The sequence below is a fragment of the Bos taurus genome, chromosome 17 (assembly GCF_002263795.3).
Source record: "Bos taurus isolate L1 Dominette 01449 registration number 42190680 breed Hereford chromosome 17, ARS-UCD2.0, whole genome shotgun sequence".
NCBI classification, from domain to species: Eukaryota; Metazoa; Chordata; class Mammalia; order Artiodactyla; family Bovidae; genus Bos; species Bos taurus.
This window is the reverse complement of record NC_037344.1, coordinates 71202913-71222678: the sequence shown is the minus strand read 5'-3', so window position 1 is coordinate 71222678 and position 19766 is coordinate 71202913. Positions and strand designations below refer to the sequence as shown.

Genomic DNA, 19766 nt, shown 5'->3' with positions numbered 1-19766 from the left:
CTCCCCAGGACACCACTGTGTCTGGGGACCCGAGTCCTGCAGCACGGTCGGGAGCGGCTGTGCCCAGATTCCGGCCTGCACCCTTGGCTCCAGCCACCACCCCTGTTTGTCAAGGGGTTTTTGTCTTTCGAGCCGCCGAGGAGGGAGTCTTTTGTCTGCAGTGTCACAGAAGTGCCATAAAGAGGGGCCCACTGTGGGAGCTTTATAACATTGGTGCGGAGGGCTGTAACAGGTCAGGGAGGCACTTGAGGGAGCCTTCTAGGGCGATGGAGATGTTCTAAAATTTGGTCTGGGTACAGGCTACAGAGATGTGTGTGTGTGTGTGTGTGTGTGTGTGTGTGTGTGTGTGTGTGTGTAAAACCCTCGAGCCACACGTGTGAGGTCTGTGCATGTGACCGTACACAGGAGACCTCGGTGGAAAGCAGCCACCTGCTCTGACTGCACCTGTGGATTTCCAGCTCCTGCCCTCAGGCGGCCCTGCGGGGCCCACTGGCTGACGGGGAGACGGCACCGCCCTCCCCCGCTGTCAGGGTGGGGGGGCTGACGATTTGCATGTCGTGTCAGGGTCCAGCGGCCTCCCTTGTGTGGAGGTCCCGAAGCACCTGGAGCGCCACCCGCAGAACAGCGGACTCCTGCCTGCCTCCCTGCCTCTGGCCATGGCCTGCCCGCCTCTGGCCCTCTTTCTGCTCGGGGCCCTCCTGGCAGGTGAGCCCTCCCAAGGCCTGGCTCACCTAGGGGTGTGTAAGACAGCACGGGGCTCTAGAAGTAAATCGCGGGGAAGTAAATCGTAGTGGGCAGGGGGGATGGTTTCCGAAGGGGCCCTGAGGGGGACAGGAGACCTGGCCTCAGTTTCCCCACTGGTGAGTGACCAGATAGCCAGGGTACCTTTGGACTCTGACTCTGGGGGGCTCTCAGAGACTGGTCTCCTACTCAGTTTTTCAGAGGGGAAGCTGGTGTGGCCTTGTCACTGCCCTGCAGGGCCTCAGGGACAAGCTATCCCTGAGGAGGTCTCCAGCAGTCAGTGGCCGGAGGCTGAGCCGATGGATATAGTAACAGCCCAGGCGGCCTCTTGGGGGTGGTCAGCCTGTAGCCAGGTTTTGGACGAGCCGAAGTGACCTAAGTGATGGGGGTCTGCAGGGAAAGGGATGAGGGTGGGCAGCAGGAGGACCCAGAGCCCACCAGCCCACCCTCTTTATTCTGGACCCTTAGCTGCATGTGGCTCCTTGGGAAGACGGGGCTTAAGGGTTGCCCGCTCTGTGGCCCACACAGTGCTGATTCCACAGCACTGGCTGTGAGCTTTTGGGAGCAGATTCTCCCGGGGAGTCTGACCCAGGCTTTGTGGGGCAGGGGCTGGAGGGAAGGGGCCCAGGCCAGACCTGAGTGTGTGTCTCTCAGCCTCCCAGCCAGCCCTGACCAAGCCAGAAGCACTGCTGGTCTTCCCAGGACAAGTGGCCCAACTGTCCTGCACGATCAGCCCCCATTACGCCATCGTCGGGGACCTCGGCGTATCCTGGTATCAGCAGCGAGCAGGCAGCGCCCCCCGCCTGCTCCTCTACTACCGCTCAGAGGAGCACCAACACCGGGCCCCCGGCATTCCGGACCGCTTCTCCGCAGCTGCGGATGCAGCCCACAACACCTGCATCCTGACCATCAGCCCCGTGCAGCCCGAAGATGACGCCGATTATTACTGCTTTGTGGGTGACTTATTCTAGGGGTGTGGGATGAGTGTCTTCCGTCTGCCTGCCACTTCTACTCCTGACCTTGGGACCCTCTCTCTGAGCCTCAGTTTTCCTCCTCTGTGAAATGGGTTAATAACACTCACCATGTCAACAATAACTGCTCTGAGGGTCATGAGATCCCTGTGGCTCGGGGTGTGGGGGTAGGGATGGTCCTGGGGATTACTGCAGAAGAGGAAGCACCTGAGACCCTTGGCGAGGGGCCCAGCCTCCCCACCAGCCCCCAGGGGCCCAGACTGGTGGCTCTTGCCTTCCTGTGACGGGAGGAGCTGGAGTGAGAGAAAAAGGAACCAGCCTTTGCTGGTCCCGGCTCTGCATGGCTGGTTGGGTTCCAACACTCAACGAGGGGACTGGACCAGGTCTTCGGGAGCCCCTGCCTACTCCTGGGTGGGGCAAGGGGGCAGGTGTGAGTGTGTGTGTGGGGTGCAGACACTCAGAGGCACCTGAAGGCAGGTGGGCAGAGGGCAGGGGAGGCATGGGCAGCAGCCCTCCTGGGGTAGAGAGGCAGGCTTGCCACCAGAAGCAGAACTTAGCCCTGGGAGGGGGGTGGGGGGGTTGAAGAACACAGCTCTCTTCTCTCCCGGTTCCTCTAAGAAGCGCCACATGAACAGGGGGACTACCCATCAGATGCATGAGAGGGTCCCGCCCAGGCGCCAAGCCATCTCCTGGGCTCTCATCGGTCTTTGAGGGGACGAGATGGGCAGGCGGGTCCCGGGCTCCCCACGAAGGCGGCGGGTGGAAAATCCCAACAGGCGTGATGGGCACGCCTGCCCTTCTCCCGGGGACCCCAGCGCCCCCTCGGCCTCTGGCCGGCCCCATCCGCAGGACAGGTACCCAGCCCGCCCAGCCGGCCGGGACGCGCTCGGGGACCGCCCCGAGAGCCGCGCGCCCATGGGACGGCCCCCCCCCCGCTACCCCAAGTCCGGCATCCAGGGGCCTGGCGTGCAGGCGGCGGGACCAGCGAGACGCGGGCCTCCGCGCGGCCTAGAGCGGCCCCGGAAGTGCCGCGGGCGGGGGCGGGGCCGCGGGCTTCGCGTCAGCAGCCGCCAGCGAGCGAGGCCACGGCCGCGGGGCTGGAGGCGCTGAGCTGCGGCCCCGCCCCGCCCGGGAGAGCGGCCCCGCCCCGGCCCGGGAGAGCGGCCACCTGTCCCTCTGGGGGCGCAGGTGTGGGCGGCCCCCGGCGCTGGGAGCAGGTGCGGGGCCGCGGCCGCTCGTGAGCCTCCAGCCCGGAGGACGGGCCCCGGGGGCCGGCCCGGTGCCCAGGCCCTGGGAGCCCCGGAGGACAGAGTGACAGAGGCCGGAGGAGCCGGGAAGGCCCGAGAGAGGTGGGAAGCACGGGGTTCCAGACCTAGGACATTTCAGCCCCAAAGCATCGGTGAAAACATTGCTGGGCACAGATAAAAGCGTCGCCAACTTTTTCAACACGGCGGAGACTTTAGCGGGTAGCTGGCACCTAGGGGGAATGGAAAAACCAGGATTTAGCAGGTGGGTGGAGGTCACAACTGCCCAGATCCTGAGAAAGAGGGGTCAGTGGGGCGGGAAGATTAGTGGGGAGAGGAGCTTTCAGAAACCAAGGGAATGAAACGAGGCTTGAGGTTGGTTATCCAGCAGCCGCCCCCTGCCCCGTGAGTGAGCGAAGGCTGGGCCCCTTATTGTCACATCTTCCAGCTCTTCGCTAGAAAACCTAGAGTTTTAAATACTGTGGCAGCTGAGTCAAACAATAAGGAAAAGCCCGACTCTTTGAGAGCCAGGCACAAGGCGTCTGTGACAGGGTCTCCAGGCTGCCCATTTGCAGTCTCTGAAACGGAGGGTTTTTCGAGAAGGAGGTCTTGGGGTGCCTGCCAGAATTGGAGGGGGGGCGCGGGAAGTGAGGACCCAGAAGAGAGGGCTTGGCCCGCTGCAAGGAGGTCACTGGACACTGGAGCTGAAGCGCCAGCCGAAACTGGAAACTCGAAATCTGTCTCCGTGCCAGCCACAAGGCCTATGATTTTCCTTGGCGACGTTCAGCATCTTAGGAGGAGCTGGCGGGGGAGGCGGGTAGTTCGTGGGCGGTTGCAGCAGGGCAGGAAGGTGAGGAACCTGAGGCTGGTCAGAGAGCTGGTTGGAGTGATGCCCATCGGTGGACCCGCTGGAGAAGGCCTGAGTAGAGAAGGTCTAAGCTTAACGGGGAAGGGGTGGGCCAGGGTGGAAATGGGGTGGGAAGTTTGAGGAGGGGGAGCAGTGGAGATGGGGGTTGTGAGGAATGGGAGTGAGCTTAGACATCTTGAGGATACTGCAGTTCTGTGCTTTTTTTCACACCTGGCTGAAAATTCACTGAAAACAAAACAACCCTTGCTCTGTGACAGCCTAGAGGGGTGGGAGGGAGGCTTAAGAGGGAGGGGACGTGCGTGTGCCTATGGGCGATTCATGTGGGGGTACGGCAGAAAGCAACACGGTATGTAATTACCCTCCAATTAAAGATCAAGTACAACTTAAAAACCCCAAACACAACATTGTAAGTCAGCTAGACTCCAGTAAACATTTCAGTAAGAAGATTCAACTGGGAATGAGTTCCGCCGTGACTATCCTGATGAATTTCCCGTGTCTTCTTGAGGCCATTCCTCTTTGAACTTCCATGTTTGGGGAAGCGTGCCTTTGTATGGAGTCCTGAGGAATAAATGAGACGGGCTTGTAGAAGGCCTAGTAGTGCCTTGCACGCGGCAGATGCTCAATAACCTCGAGTTGTCACCATTATGGTACCTCAAGAGTCTCCTTGGAGCTTGCACGGTTTCTGAATGGGGTCCTGCGGGGCTCCCTTGGGGCTCCCACATGGGGTTGGGGGGCTGAGTGGGGTGTCCCCGCTCCTTGCTTGTCCCCTGTGGAACACCCCCTTCCACCCGAGCAGCTCTGCTTTTGTCTCTTGTGTTTGTTTATATCTCCTAGATTGTTGTTCAGTCGCTCAGTCGTGTCCAACTCTCCGACCCCATGGACTGCAGCACACCAGGCCTTCTGCCTTCACCATCTCCCGGAGCTTGCTCAAACTCCTGTCCATTGAGTTGCTGATGCCGTCCAACCATCTCGTCCTCTGTCGTCCCCTTCTCCTTTTGACCTCAGTCTTTCCCAGCATCAGAGTCTTTTCCAATGAGTCAGCTCTTTGACTCAGGTGGCCAAGTATTGGAGCTTCAGCTTCATTATCAGTCCTTCCAATGAATATTCAGGGTTGATTTCTTTTAGGATTGAGTGACTTGATCTCCTTGCAGTCCAAGGGACTCTCAAGAGTCTTCAACACCACAGTTCAAAAGCATCAGTTCTTCGGCACTCAGCCTTCTTTATGATCCAACGCCCACATCCGTACATGACTACTGGAAAAACTTTGGCTCAGAGATAATTGACTTGATTGAATACAAAGTTCTTTGGCAAAAAATAAAAGTGTGGCAAGCAGTACTGACACAAAAGCAAGTGGCTTTTCCTCCGTTGAGTCATTTATTTATTCAGTGGGTGTGTGCGTGTAGAGACAGAGTGGCTGTGCTGGGAGCTGGGGCTTCCACTTCAGAGGAGCCCCGGACCTGCCCTCGGGGAGTTCACAGGCAGTGCTGCAGGGGGTCCTGCCAGGACGCCTGCCCTGCGAGTGCCCAGTGCTGTGATGGATGCGTGTCCCGCATCTTCGGCCACTGGGGCCACGTGCCCGAGATTGTCCGGGTCTGAGGGTGCAGAGAAGAGGAGGCATTTGGACTGAGTCTGGAAAAATGAGCATGTGGCCACGTGAGAAGCCAGTGGTGAGGGGACCAGTCAGGCAGAGGAAAGAGCGGCTCATACGAGTTGTGGAGCTGGAAGCATGAGGGTGTGTGGAAGCAGAGGCCGGGGACAGGGCCGCAGGGCCGGCCATGGAGGGCGTGGGCTGCTGCAGGCTCCTGAGAAGGGGGACGCCGCCATCAGGACCGGGTTTAGGTGTTTGACCCTGGTGTCCACGTAGAGAACAGATGTGTGGGGGGGGAGCTGGAGATGGGCATCCATCGGGAGTCAGCCTGGAGAGAGGCAGAGACCCCGTCAGTGGGCCCTCAGGACGTGGATGGGGCGGGTGTTGGGAAGATCTGACTCCTGGGTTCCGGCTGGGGCTCCGGGCTGGAGGGGTGCCGCCCACCGAGCACAGGAGGCAAACAGATGCCCTCTCCCAGCAAGATCCTAGCCCCAGCAGCCTCCGGGGCCGGACTCCGCCCCTCTTCCAGAAAGGCTCCCCTGATGTCCTCGCCCCGCTTTCCGGTGCCCTGAGCCTTTCGGGTCTGGATCCCCTTGATGTCCTCGCCCCGCTTTCCGGTGCCCTGAGCCTTTCGGGTCTGGATCCCCTTGATGTCCTCGCCCCGCTTTCCGGTGCCCTGAGCCTTTCGGGTCTGGACACCAGCGTCCGCCTTGCACTTGTTTCTGGGGAGTCTCTGGCTTGTCTCTGACTCACCCAGGACTGGCTTCGAGGGCAAGGTTGTGTCCTTGGTTCCATCTGCTTTGGGCTCCGGCTCCTCGCTGCTTGACCTGCTGACGTGACAGTGTCTCTTGTTTTCTTTTCAGAATCCGAGAGCAGCTGTGTGTGTCCCAGACAGACCCAGCCGCTGGGATGACGGGCCCCTCTGTGGAGATCCCCCCGGCCGCCAAGCTGGGTGAGGCTTTCGTGTTTGCCGGCGGGCTGGACATGCAGGCAGACCTGTTCGCGGAGGAGGACCTGGGGGCCCCCTTTCTTCAGGGGAGGGCTCTGGAGCAGATGGCCGTCATCTACAAGGAGATCCCTCTCGGGGAGCAAGGCGGGGAGCAGGACGATTACCGGGGGGACTTCGATCTGTGCTCCAGCCCCGTTCCGCCTCAGAGCATCCCCCCGGGAGACAGGGCCCAGGACGATGAGCTGTTCGGCCCGACCTTCCTCCAGAAATCAGACCCGACTGCGTACCGGATCACGGGCAGCGGGGAAGCTGCCGATGCGCCTGCCAGGGAGGCGGTGGGCAGGGGTGACTTGGGGCTGCAGGGGCCGCCCAGGACCGCGCAGCCCGCCAAGCCCTACGCGTGTCGGGAGTGCGGCAAGGCCTTCAGCCAGAGCTCGCACCTGCTCCGGCACCTGGTGATTCACACCGGGGAGAAGCCGTATGAGTGCGGCGAGTGCGGCAAGGCCTTCAGCCAGAGCTCGCACCTGCTCCGGCACCAGGCCATCCACACCGGGGAGAAGCCGTACGAGTGCGGCGAGTGCGGCAAGGCCTTCCGGCAGAGCTCGGCCCTGGCGCAGCACGCGAAGACGCACAGCGGGAGGCGGCCGTACGCCTGCCGCGAGTGCGGCAAGGACTTCAGCCGCAGCTCCAGCCTGCGCAAGCACGAGCGCATCCACACCGGGGAGAAGCCCTACGCGTGCCAGGAGTGCGGCAAGGCCTTCAACCAGAGCTCGGGCCTGAGCCAGCACCGCAAGATCCACTCGCTGCAGAGGCCGCACGCCTGCGAGCTGTGCGGGAAGGCCTTCTGCCACCGCTCGCACCTGCTGCGGCACCAGCGCGTCCACACGGGCAAGAAGCCGTACGCCTGCGCGGACTGCGGCAAGGCCTTCAGCCAGAGCTCCAACCTCATCGAGCACCGCAAGACGCACACGGGCGAGAGGCCCTACCGGTGCCACAAGTGCGGCAAGGCCTTCAGCCAGAGCTCGGCGCTCATCGAGCACCAGCGCACCCACACGGGCGAGAGGCCTTACGAGTGCGGCCAGTGCGGCAAGGCCTTCCGCCACAGCTCGGCGCTCATCCAGCACCAGCGCACGCACACGGGCCGCAAGCCCTACGTGTGCAACGAGTGCGGCAAGGCCTTCCGCCACCGCTCGGCGCTCATCGAGCACTACAAGACGCACACGCGCGAGCGGCCCTACGAGTGCAACCGCTGCGGCAAGGCCTTCCGGGGCAGCTCGCACCTCCTCCGCCACCAGAAGGTCCACGCGGCGGACAAGCTCTAGGGTCCGCCCGGGGCGAGGGCACGCCGGCCCTGGCGCCCCCGGCCCAGCGGGTGGACCTGGGGGGCCAGCCGGACGGCGGAATCCCGGCCGGCTCTTCTCTGCTGTGACCCCGGGGGGTTGGTTTTGCCCTCCATTCGCTTTTTCTAAAGTGCAGACGAATACACGTCAGAGGGACGAAGTGGGGTTAAGCCCCCGGGAGACGTCCGGCGAGCGCTAACCTCAGACACTTGCAGAAGTGAAGCGGACTCGCAGCCCGTACAGCCCGGGGAAGATGAGTCCAAAGTCGAGGGTCACCTTGGACACTGCAGGGTCGCTCGGCGGTGGGGCGGAGCGGGTGCAGGAGGGCTCCTCCTGGGCTTGGGGTGGCAGGCGAGGACCCCGCGCCTCTCAGCCCTCGGCCTGGGTTGGCTGAGGGCGGGCCTGGCTGTAGGCCCTCCAGCGGAGGTGGAGGCGCTGCCCGGCTCAGCCAGGCACAGGACCCTGCCACGAGGAGTAGCCCTCCGCCAGACCCAGGGTCCAGGCTGGGGCGCCTGCGGGGCCTCCGTTCTGTGCCTGGGCAGCCTGCGCCCTGTCCAGGGATGAAGGGGTTCCGGTCTGAAGGGCTGGGTTCAGGGTCCAGCTCTGGCCCCTCCTGCCTTGGTGTCCTGGAGGAAGCCCCAAGGCTCCGTTTCCCTCTCCAGGAGGTGGGGACGTTGGGAATGCCACATTCCCCTGGGGGGTGTGTGTGTGTGTTCAAGGCTCCCATTCAGACTGGGACTGGGCACTCACGAGCTTTGGCAACTGGCAACTGAGGACGGAGACCCAGGGTGACACCCCACCTCCTGCTGCGGCCCCCCCGGCAGGGGAGACACAGGCCCGTCTGGTTCCCAAGATGGCAGGGCCCCTCCCCCTCCAGCTTGTGCCCTGGGTGTGGTGCCTGGGGCTACAGCGACCCTTTCCGGTTCCCCGGGCCAGTTCAGCTGGGCATCCTCAGGGCGGGGCTCTGAGGGTGCCATGTTTCCAGAGCTCCTCCTCCTCCCACCAGTAGCAGGCGGGCGGCCAGCTCCCAGGCAGCCCCCTGGCATCGCCTAGGTACACACCTGCCCGCTGTGACCCAGCAAGGCTTGAAGGTGGCCATCCCAGTTAAGTCCCCTGCCCCTGGCCCAGGAATGGGCTCGGGCAGGGCCGCATCTGGCTGCCCCAGAAGCGTCTGTCCCTGGCCTCTGGGAGTTGGCGGTGGTCTCTGGTACTGTCCCTCGCAGGGCCCCTTAGCACTGCTCGGGGAGGAGGTGGGCTGAACTGATTTTGAAGTTTTACATGTCTGCGGCCGCAGTCCTACGAGCCCGTCAGGGTCATGCTGGTTATTTCAGCAGATGGGGCTTGGCTCGGCAGCTAGGATGGTCCTGAATAAAAATGGGAAGGCCAGAGCTGTTCCTCCATCAGCAGGCTTGGCAGCTGGGGACGTTGAAAGGACAGGTCTGCTGGTCTGGGGAGACCAGCTCTGTGCAGCCCCTGCTGTCCGTGGGGGTACTAAACCAGCCCCTGTGTGCGCCCATCTGAGTGGCAGCCCGCCTGGAGGATCGCCCATCACTTGTGAGAATTGAGAGAATGCTGACACCCCCGCTTGGTGCAGGGGGACAGGGCCCCCTAAGATCTACCTCCTTGCCCCACCCCCGGGACCCCCTCAGCCTTGGCCAGGACTGTCCTTACTGGGCAGGGCAGTCATCCACTTCCAACCTTTGCCGTCTCCTCCGCGCGCTGTGCTCCCAGCCAAATTGTTTTATTTTTTTCCAAGCATCACTTTGCACACGTCACCACTCTCCTTAAAACCACCCTTCCGGAGTCTCCTGCTCGTAAATCGCCGGTTTCAGCCAACCTGGGTCGCCCCCCAAGCCCAGCAAGCCTGCCGAGCCCCGCGCCTCCCAGCTACTTCACGCTCGCCTCAAGCTTCTAAACGCGGACCTTCTCCCCCCCACCCCCATCCCTTTCTTTTCTGATTTATGTAACACGGCAGGTAAGACTCCTCTCCTGAAGGGTTGACAGACTCACACAAAACCGTGGTCAGACCAGGCAAGTGCTTTTTTTCAGAAGTGTGAGCGGAACCTAGTCTTCAGCTCATGCTCTTTCCTTGTTTTCTTATGTGTTCTAAGTCCTTTGACTTGGGCTCCCAGACAGCGACGTTGTAAGAGGCCGTCCTGGTAGCATTTGAATTGTCCTCGAGTTTCGTTGTCGGATTTTGTTTTATTGTCTTAGTTTTCCCTTCTTTTAGCAGACGTTGTTGACTGTCGTAAAGCTCCAGTTCTTGGTTCTGTTTACTAATCGAATTGTTTTGTCAAAGTACATGTATTCTGCTCTTTTCTTTATCTTTTTTGTTGCTTAATATTAACACTTTACATTTCTAAGATTAATTATTTAGGTAATTAATAATTTTTAACATTTCTAGTAAACGTGGGTACTTGGGTCTGTGTTTGTTTTCTTGTAGTTACAGCTTTTTCTGCTCTATACTGTTGACGTCTGGGTTTTTTTTTGCTCTTAGGAATTTCCCTTTGACCCCATTATTATTATCTTAATTAGTATTTTTTAATAATTAAAAATTAGTGTTTTTAAATTAACCCTAATCCTAACCCCAGTGATGACTGCTTCAGTCATTGCTGTTACTTATTATGTGCTGGTGTCAGGATTTTTAAGTGTCCATAGACATTCTCTGAGCCTGAATATATTATCAGTTTTATACAGCATTTGTGTACTCTCAAGAAACGTGTTTTCACTCTGTCAGTTCGGTTTGTTACCTCAGTCTTTATGTTATTTTGCTCCAGTCTGCACTTGCTCTAACTTGTCTTCCCTTCGAGGTGTGAGGACGCCTGGCAGCCGGTGAGCATGCCGGGGTCCGGGGTCGTGGGCCCAGGCGCCCAGCAAAGCCCTGTGGGTGTGTGCACGGCTGGGCTGCTCCGGGAGGAAGCCTGTGGCCCCACGGTAGTTAGGAGCGCTGGTTTACCTGGTCACACCACGGTCTGGTTTTGTGTGCTTTTCCCTGACGTGTTTCTGTTTTGCCTTGGTTTCTATTCTGTTTTATGAGTGCCATTACGCTTTGTTAGTCATGCCGTTATCTCGATAGACAGGGTGTACGTGATCAAGTGATTACCGTATTTGGAGCAGATGTCTATTTAACAGAGATGAACTGAGAACCTGTGCCTTTGCATGCCCTCTTTGCCTCTTTTAATGCTTCTAGCTTCAACTTCTCTTTTCCAAACATTATAATGGAAACCCCTTGCTTTTTTTTTTTTTTAATTTGCATTTGCATGAGAGTTTATTTAGCTCGGCATTTTATTTTTAAAATTTGTGTATATATTTTTGCTATATATCTGTAACTTATAAACAGCAAATTATTGGATTTTGCTTTCTGATTCTTTCTGTAATTCTTCTTACATAAGAAGTTCTCCTATGAGTAACATTGCTGTTTAGAGTGAGGCATGATTTATTTCCAGCTTAGTATGTATTGGGTCGGTTAACCCCCAAAGGTCATGCTCATCCCCGCCCCATCTCTGTGAGTTATTGTCTGAGTGTGGAGCGCCCTGTCTAGGCCGACGAGAGACCCACCATCGGGCACACCTGCCCCTCCTGGTCTGGTCAGTGCCGGGCTCTGTCCTGAGTCCACTCCTGACGTCACAGGCTGGTGCTTCAGCGACCTCGGCTGTGACACGGAGGGTGTGATGGCACTGCCCAGCCCCGTGGGGCTTGGAGGACTAAAGGATGCACACCTGCCTGGCAGACTGAGGGCACAGGTGTTTCTCACACTGTCAGCGTTTTGAAATATTCCTTTGATTTTCTACCCTAACTCCCAAAGGCCGTTCAACATAAGCTAGAATGCTACGTGGTGCTTGATTACATTTTAGAAAAGTTTCAGCAAATACCACGAGATGCAGCAAAGAACTAGACCTCACAGATCAGGCCGCCTGCATAAGGGAGCCCACACAGTCGTGGGAGACGGGGACCCTCTCCCACGTCCTGTCTGTCCCAGGATGGTCCCCTCACCTGCCCCCTCTCTCCCCTCGCCCTCCTGTGGTGGGGGCCGGCCACCATCACAGCTGCAGAGCCTCAAGAAGGGGGTCGCCCTGGCCGCTCCCGTGGCAGGAGGGACGCGAGGGCAGGAGCTTACCGCGGGTGCAGTGGTCTCGGATCAGCTCAGCTGGCTGCTGCGGGGTCGGGGGGACAGTTCAGTGGGAGGCAGGAGCCCCCACTACAGCTGCCGGGACTTCTCAGAGGTGACAAGGGGGTTCAGTCACCTCAGCCCAGGTGGAAACCAAATGGCCTCTTGTGCGGCTCCTGGGGCCACGCGGAGGTTCGCTGGGATCACAGGTATCTGGATGTGTGCGCCATGGACATGCACCACCTTCGGGGGGTAAGGGGTGGGGAAAGGCAGCCCCTTTCTTTTGGGGGACCCCCTCTTCAGTGTCTGATAACCAGGAAACCAAATCAGAAGGTGGTCTGGGGGTGCTGAGCAGGGTGTCTCCGACACCACAGGCCACACACTCACACAGCCTCCAGGACTCCAGTGGGGCTGAGCGCTGGAGACTCACCCACGTTTGCTACCCCCCCACCCAAGGCCATCCCACAACAGCTGCCTGCGTCCTCACGGCTGGCCCCTCCCCTCTGGTCTAACCCGGTGTGGGTGGGCCGGCCTGGGGTCTCCACCTGCCTCCTGCTGTTCCCTGGGCTGCTGGCTGTCTGCAGGTGCGGGGCCCTGGCCCGGAGAAGCCCCATCAGAGCCCAGAGGACGGGAGTGGAGCGGGGAGGTGAGCCCCGGAGTCTCGAGGGGCCAGAGGCAAAATACTGGGCTGTGTCCCTGGAAGGCAGTTTCCCATGAAACCTTCAATATAGGCCGCCCCAGACGATCAGCCTCATCTGCTACGTGGATTCCTCCCCGTAGCGAATGGTGATTGGGTTCTACATGGACCCGGGACTTCTGTTTGAATTATAATCTTTCCCCCACTGCCCCTCCAGGGATCTGGAAAACGGAGGCCTGGGCTAGACGGAAGCTTCCTCCAAGATTGCTTATTGAAGGGATTCAAAGAGAAACAGGTGGTCAGTAATCTGTGGGGGATGGAGGGGTGAGCGCTACGTGTAACGGTTTTACTGTTGCTACGGGACCAGTTTTGATGTCTTTCCTCTTCAAGAAGCAGACCCAAACACCGAGATGCTGAGGTTAGCAGCACAGAGCGGGTTCATCCACAAGGCAACCAGGCAGGGAGACCAGAGAACGCTCTGGAATCTGCCTCCCTGTGGGCACGGGCTGGGTGCTCACGGATGAAGACCGAGCAGCAGGTGGCGTGGGGCGTGGGGAGCCTGCGGAAAGCGATGGACAAGGTGCGGGACCGCGGTCCGCGCGGTGGACCCAAGCTCCGCCTCTGCGCTGCAGCGCGAGCTGGGGGCGGAGCTTCCAGGGACCCGCGACCACGCCCAGTGGGAGGGTCCGCGGTCCACCCAGTCCTAACAGCTCAGCTCCAGCTAGACGCCGCTGAGTCCGGCTTTCTAGAGAGCAATCCCGGCGAGTATTTTATTGTTTTGGCTTCGTGACTGTAGGACCCCCAAGTCTTTTTTAACACTTGGTTAAATCTAATCAAGGGCCTTGATTAGTGCAGGCAGGCGGAATGGATTTGACTGATCACGACCCGCAGTTTCACCATCTCAGGGGCCGCCCTCACCCCCACCTATCCTGCCAAAGGGGGGGCCTCGGTGCTGAGATCGGGGCCACACGTGCACTAGACGGTCGGTCAGCGCTGCTGCTGAGCGGACCCGGGGCCATCCTCACACCGCCACTGGCCCCTGTGCTCAATAAAAGGAAGGAAAGCGGGAAAAGCGCTTTCTGGCCGCGGTGGCCTCGCGCGTTCCTCCATCGCCATCTGCTGGCAGAGCCCGGCATGGCACCCGCTGCACAGAAACCTCGGTGTCCGTTTGGGTGCCCCATCCTTGACCCCGAGAGAGCACCCTCCGTCCAAAATGAAAAACAGCTGCTCCCAAGAGTCATTATAATCACAGCCAATTGTGTTAATTCGTCCTCGGATCCACTCACAGTTCCACGGAACATTCTGCTAACCTCTGACAACTCCTACATAAAGCAATACTGAGAAGAAAAGAACGTGGTTGATAAATACAAAGGCATACAACAATAAGGAGCAAAGAAAAAAGACAGTCCTCGCAGTTCTGTTTTGTTCATCTCTCATGAGTAGGATGGCAGATAAAACACAGAATGCCCAGTGAATAATTTTAGTCTAAGTATGTCCCCAATACTGCCTAATCTTCAAATCTAACCTTATTTTAAAATATATATTTTTTGCTGGTCACTCATTAGTTCATGCACCAAAGGCTTTGTTTCTTGACTCCTAACTTTTTGACCCCTCTGGGGTGAGGAGCACCCCTAACCTCGAGAGCCCATCACACAGTCCCCTTGGGACTAGACCCTTCTTTGCCCATCACAGCTGACCGGAAGGGCCAGCCCATGGCCAGCGCTCGCGCCCCCTGGCGGACAGACTCTGCGCGGCAGCCCCGGGAGCCCAGGTGCGACCCCGCGGTCTCTGGCGCCCTCTAGTGTGGAAAGATCTCCTCCTGGTGTTCCCAGTCATTGGGCTGTATTTTATTAGAGAAGATGCTCGCGTGACGATGATGATGGTCCTTTACCGGGAGGCACGTTTGGAGCGCGTCGGCTCAGGGGCCGAGCTATTAGCCTGCATCGCGCCCACAGGCATCGCGTCCCCCTGAGCCGGGTCAGCTGTGGGCTGTCCTGACACGGGTTTCCCCCAGTCTCTGGCCCGCTGTCCCTCCCAGGTCAGTGTCCAGCGTTGCCCTTCTGGTTGTGGACTTGTGCAGCGGTCTCAGCAGATGGAGGAGCGACCCTAAAGGATGTATTGAGGCATCTCAGCACTGTCCTCCGCCCAGGTTTGCTGGTCAGCAGTGAAGTGACCGGGAAAAGGGGCTGTCTTGGGGTCCTTTCAGAGGCCTGGGTTAGACCAAAGTTTTCTAGAAGATTCACCATTGCAGGGAGTCAAAGACAAAACTAGGGTGGTCAGCAATCTGTGGGGGATTCGGCGGTGAGGGAATTCTGAATGCTACATGTAATGGTTTTACTATTGTTAGGGAACATTTTTCCCCCCTACAAACAGCAGGCCAAAATACTGAGATGTCAGGTTTGCATCAAAGAGCGGGTTCATCCACAAGGCAACCAGAGAACGCTCTGGAATCTGCCTCCCTGCGGGCACAGGCTGGGTGCTCACGGATGAAGACCAAGCAGCAGGTGGCGTGGGGAGTGGGGAGCCTGGGGAAAGCGATGGACAAGGTGCGAGGACCTCCGGCGCGAGCTGGAGGCGGAGCTTCCAGGGACACGCGGCCACGCCCAGTGGGAGGGTCAGCGGTCCATCCAGTCCTAACAGCTCAGCTCCAACTAGACGCTGCTGAGTCTGGCTTTCTAGAGAACACTCCGGGCGGGTATTTTATTGTTTTGGCTTCGTGACTGGAGGACGTTCAAGTCTTAAAACACCCTTGATTAGTGCGGGGAGGCGGAATGGATTTGACTGATCACGACCCGCAGTTTCACCATCTCAGGGGCCGCCCTCACCCCCTCCTACCCTACCAAAGGTGGGGGCATCGGTGCTCAGATCTGGGGTGACACATAAAATCAGGTGAAGTCTTAGGACAGGGGGCCGATTCCAGGTCCTAGGGTGCAGAAAAAACCTACCTGGCCCCGGGCTAGACAGCGTGGAGGGCGTGGCCCGGGCTGGTGCACAGAAGTGGCCCCCAACTGGTCAGAAGGTGTGGGAGCCCAGGGCTGGTCTACTGCAGAAGGGGTCGCCTGGTGGACAGAGTGGGGCATGAGTGCCTGCTGAACTGGTCCGTCAGGGCTGCTGAGCAGACACGGGCCATCATCACTGGCTCCTGTGCTCGATAGAAGGGAGGGAAACCAGGAAAGCAAAGGCGCTTTATGGCCGCTTTTGTGTTTCGCGTTCCTCTAGCACCGTCTGCCGGCAGAACGCGGCATTACATCCGCTGGCCAAACCTCGGGGTCCGGCTTGGATGTCCCCATCCTTGTCTCGGAGATCTCACCTCTCAGCAGTTCCCCTGGGGACAATGTCGAGAAGATGCGACCTTGACCCGGAGCTCGGTGGAGAGGGTGCCCTGGGTTCTTTCCGCAGTTGCTTGGAGTGGAGGTGCCTCATGTTGGGCTGGGAACGGGAGGAAGGAAACAGGTCATGATTGAGATGCTCTAGACAGACTGTCCCTGCTCTTGCCAAATTTCAGAAGATTGTCTTTAATAAATATTCCATTTTTTGTATGCCCTTAGGTCTATTTCCAGACACTTTAAATATATTGAAAGACTTTAAATATTTATATAAAAATATTATTTATAGACTGTATAAAAGGAACAGTTAGAACTGGACTTGGAACAACAGACTGGTTCCAAATAGGAAAAGGAGTACGTCAAGGCTGTATATTGTCACCCTGCTTATTTAACTTATATGCAGAGTACATCATGAGAAATGCTGGGCTGGAAGAAACACAAGCTGGAATCAAGATTGCCGGGAGAAATACCAATAACCTCAGATATGCAGATGACACCACCCTTATGGCAGAAAGTGAAGAGGAACTAAAAAGCCTCTTGATGAAGGTGAAAGAGGAGAGCGAAAAAGTTGGCTTAAAGCTCAACATTTAGAAAACGAAGATCATGGCATCTGGTCCCATCACTTCATGGAAATAGATGGGGAAACAGTTGAGACAGTGTCAGACTTTATTTTTTTGGGCTCCAAAATCACTGCAGATGGTGACTGCAGCCATGAAATTAAAAGACGCTTACTTCTTGGAAGGAAAGTTATGACCAACCTAGACAGCATATTAAAAAGCAGAGACACTACTTTGCCAGCAAAGGTCCGTCTAGTCAAGGCTATGGTTTTTCCAGTGGTCATGTATGGATGTGAGAGTTGGACTGTGAAGAAGACTGAGCACCAAAGAAGTGATGCTTTTGAACTGTGGTGTTGGAGAAGACTCTTGAGAGTCCCTTGGACTGCAAGGAGATCCAACCAGTCCATCCTAAAGGAGATCAGTCCTGGGTGTTCATTGGAAGGACTGATGTTGAAGCTGAAACTCCAGTACTTTGGCTACCTAATGCGAAGAGCTGACTCATTGGAAAAGACCCTGATGCTGGGAAAGATTGAAGGTGGGAGGAGAAGGGGACAACAGAGGATGAGATGGCTGGATTGCATCACTGACTCGATGGACGTGAGTCTGAGTGAAGTCTGGGAGTTGGTGATGGACAGGGAGGCCTGGCGTGCTGCGGTTCATGGGGTCGCAAAGAGTCGGACATGACTGAGTGACTGAACTGAACTGATACAGAAATTTAAAATTAATATATAAAACAAATACATGCAGACAATTATAAGCATATAGTATAAATGCATAATTATAAGCAAGTATATGTTATATTTATAATAGTTTATAATGTATTTATAAGCAAGTATATATTATTATAAGCATAATTGTAAGTAGAAGTAACTTTGGGCTTTCCTGGTGGCTCAGACAGTAAAGAATCTGCCTGCAGTACAGGAGACCGGGTTCGATCCCTGGTTTGGGGAAATTCCCTGGAGAAGGGAATGGCAACCAACTCCAACATGTTTGCCTGGAGAATTCCATGGACAGAGGAGCCCGGAAGGTTGCAGTCCATGGGGTTGCAAAGAGCTGGATACAACAGAGTGACTAACACATGTATATAAATAAATTTACCTATATATTGTATATATATTTATAAACATATTCAGATATTATAAATAATTAGAAACATATTATACATGTATTTAAATACTGTTATAAACATAAATTTAAAAAATAATTTTCAGCCCTTTGGCTTGGGGGTGTGTTTGTGGACGTCTTTGTGCTACTGTTCCTGAAGTGGAGCTCTCCCCTCCCAAACCAGCTTTTGAAATGACTGGGAAAGCAATGGAATACATAAGCATCAGGAAGATAGCAACAGAGCTGTCATTCTTCACAGAGGGTGTGCTTGAGTGTGTAGCAAGTCCCGCAGAATGTAGACAGATTAATATAGTCTATTAAAAATAGTGTAGCAAATTTACGAGGTGCGATTTCAAGTATAAAGACTTACTGGGTCTCTCAGTTCAGTTCAGTCGCTTGGTTGTGTCCGACTCTTTTTGACCCCATGGACCGCAGCACGCCAGGCCTCCCTGTCCATCACCAACTCCTGGAGTTCACTCAAACTCATGTCCATCGAGTCGGTGATGCCATCCAACCATCTCATCCTCTGGCGTCCCCTTCTCCTCCCACCTTCAATCTTTCCCAGCATCAGGGTCTTTCCCAGTGAGTCAGTTCTTTGCATCAGGTGGCCAGAGTAGTGGAGTTTCAGCTTCAGCATCGGTCCTTCCAATGAATATTCTGGACTGATTTCCTTTAGGATTGACTGGTTGGATCTCCTTGCAGTTCAAGGGACTCTCAAGAGTCTTCTCCAACAGCACAGTCTATGAATAGAATAGCAAATGAATAGAGAATAACATTTACGAGGATATATTTTACCATTGCATAAAATATATCAGCTTGTAGAGAACAGACTTGTTCCCAGGGGAGAGGGTGGGTAGGGATGGAGTGGGAGTTTGGGATCAGCAGAAGCGAGCTGTTATATAGAAGATGGATAAAAAGGATACACAACAATGTCCTACTGTGTGGCACCGGGACCTATATTCAGTAGCTTGTGAGAAACCATAATCGACAAGACTGAGGAAAAGTATATATATATGTATGTACTTGAGTTGCTTTGCTGTACAGAAGAAATTAACACAACATTGTAAATCGATATTTCAATAGAATCCACCCCCCCAAATATATAAGTTTCCTGGAGATGGAGACGGCAACCCACTCCATTTCTTGCACCCAATATTCTTGCCTGGAGGATCCCATGGATAGAGGATCGCAAAGACTCGGACATAAGCCAGCGACTAACACTTTCCCTTTCAAATGTGTAGGTTTACTAGCGTGAATCTACAGAGATGCCCAAGACATTCGTTTATGAGGAAAACTCCACACGCAGCTTCACTGAGAATTATTAAACCTATTAAAGGGAGAGAGCGCCAGGATATTCATGGATTGAAAGATTCGATGTGGTCAAGTTGCCAGTTTTCCCCAAACTGATTGGTAAATTCCCCAGGAGCTGGCTCAAGGCGCAAAATTCCCTTTACCTTTTTTTAAGAGATGAAGCCAAGGAGCCGATTCTGGTTGAGAGACGCTCAGGTCCTCCTGCGGGAGAGCAGCCCTCTTCCTCCCGGTCGCCTGGGCAGTTTCGAGGCCACGACCAGAAGGACTTGGCTCCCTGTGTCGCGCACTCAGAAGTCTCCCTCTCCGTCCCAAGGACTCAGAAGCTGGGCGTCCTGCCCGCAGCAGAGGAGGCAGCCTGGAGGGGCCCCGCGGGCACAGCGGTCCGGGTTTCAGCCGAGTTGCCCGCCCCGCCCCTCTACCTGGGCGCTGCCGCCCGGCTCCGGGGCCGGCCGTGCCCTCCGTGGCCGCAAGGCGTCGCTGTCCCCCCGCTGGAAGTGCTGACCCGGAGGAAGGGGCCCAGACGGAGGGACTCGGAGCCTCCGAGTGACACCCTGGGACTCCGAGCGCTGGAGCCTGGCGTCACCCCAGGCAGGGGCAGTAGGGGCCCGGGGCGGGGTCAGGGGCCTCCCCCGGTTCTCATTTGACACCGCGGGGGTGCGCTGGGCACAGTGTCCAGGGGCCACGTTCCGAGCAGGGGCGCGATGCAGGCCCGGGCTCGGCCTGTCCCGGGCGTGAGTCCAGCTGCTTTGCAGAGGTGGCGGCAGGTCGCAGTGACCCTCACAGAGACGCCCCACTCTGCGGCTCCAGGTGGGCCTGTGCCCCCCAGAAGTGCTGACCTGTGCACCGAGAAGGCACAGGGCCCCCCAGCCATGTCTGGGATGGAAGAGTCGGAACCGCGCCATGTCCGTCCTCGCTGACCGGCAGGCACCCGCCGTGTGTCCACACGCTGAGCCATCTGGTTCCCCTTGCTTGACATACACCCAGGACCTGAGTGTGCAGGAAGTTAGAAGGGGCAGGTGTGG

General features: G+C 56.9%; 2 protein-coding genes and 1 long non-coding RNA gene across 5 annotated transcripts; 2 read left to right on the top strand and 1 right to left on the bottom strand.

The window, feature by feature from the left end:
- The first annotated feature begins 634 nt into the window (after positions 1-634).
- VPREB3 (V-set pre-B cell surrogate light chain 3) lies at positions 635-1743 on the top strand. The gene is made up of 2 exons (NM_001281906.1): positions 635-705; positions 1396-1743. The coding sequence occupies exons 1-2, from the start codon at positions 657-659 to the stop codon at positions 1710-1712; spliced, it is 366 nt and encodes a 121-aa protein (NP_001268835.1). The 5' UTR covers positions 635-656; the 3' UTR covers positions 1713-1743.
- A 1031-nt stretch (positions 1744-2774) lies between these two features.
- Positions 2775-11111, top strand: ZNF70 (zinc finger protein 70). Of its 2 annotated transcripts, none has more exons than XM_005218241.5 (2): positions 2775-3221; positions 6276-11053. In XM_005218241.5, the coding sequence occupies exons 1-2, from the start codon at positions 3199-3201 to the stop codon at positions 7681-7683; spliced, it is 1431 nt and encodes a 476-aa protein (XP_005218298.1). In that variant the 5' UTR covers positions 2775-3198; the 3' UTR covers positions 7684-11053. The 2 variants fall into 2 exon arrangements, with proteins under 2 accessions (XP_005218298.1, NP_001193341.1); NM_001206412.3 differs by having other exon boundaries at positions 2868-3061; positions 6276-11111.
- Positions 11112-13683: 2572 nt separating this feature from the next.
- On the bottom strand, positions 13684-19151 carry LOC101903757 (uncharacterized). Of its 2 annotated transcripts, XR_009491131.1 has the most exons (4): positions 18888-19151; positions 17804-18173; positions 15392-15875; positions 13684-14552 (listed from the first exon to the last, which is right to left on the bottom strand). It is a non-coding gene; the product is annotated as an uncharacterized lncRNA (long non-coding RNA). The 2 variants fall into 2 exon arrangements; XR_009491130.1 differs by having other exon boundaries at positions 13684-15875.
- Positions 19152-19766: the final 615 nt, after the last annotated feature.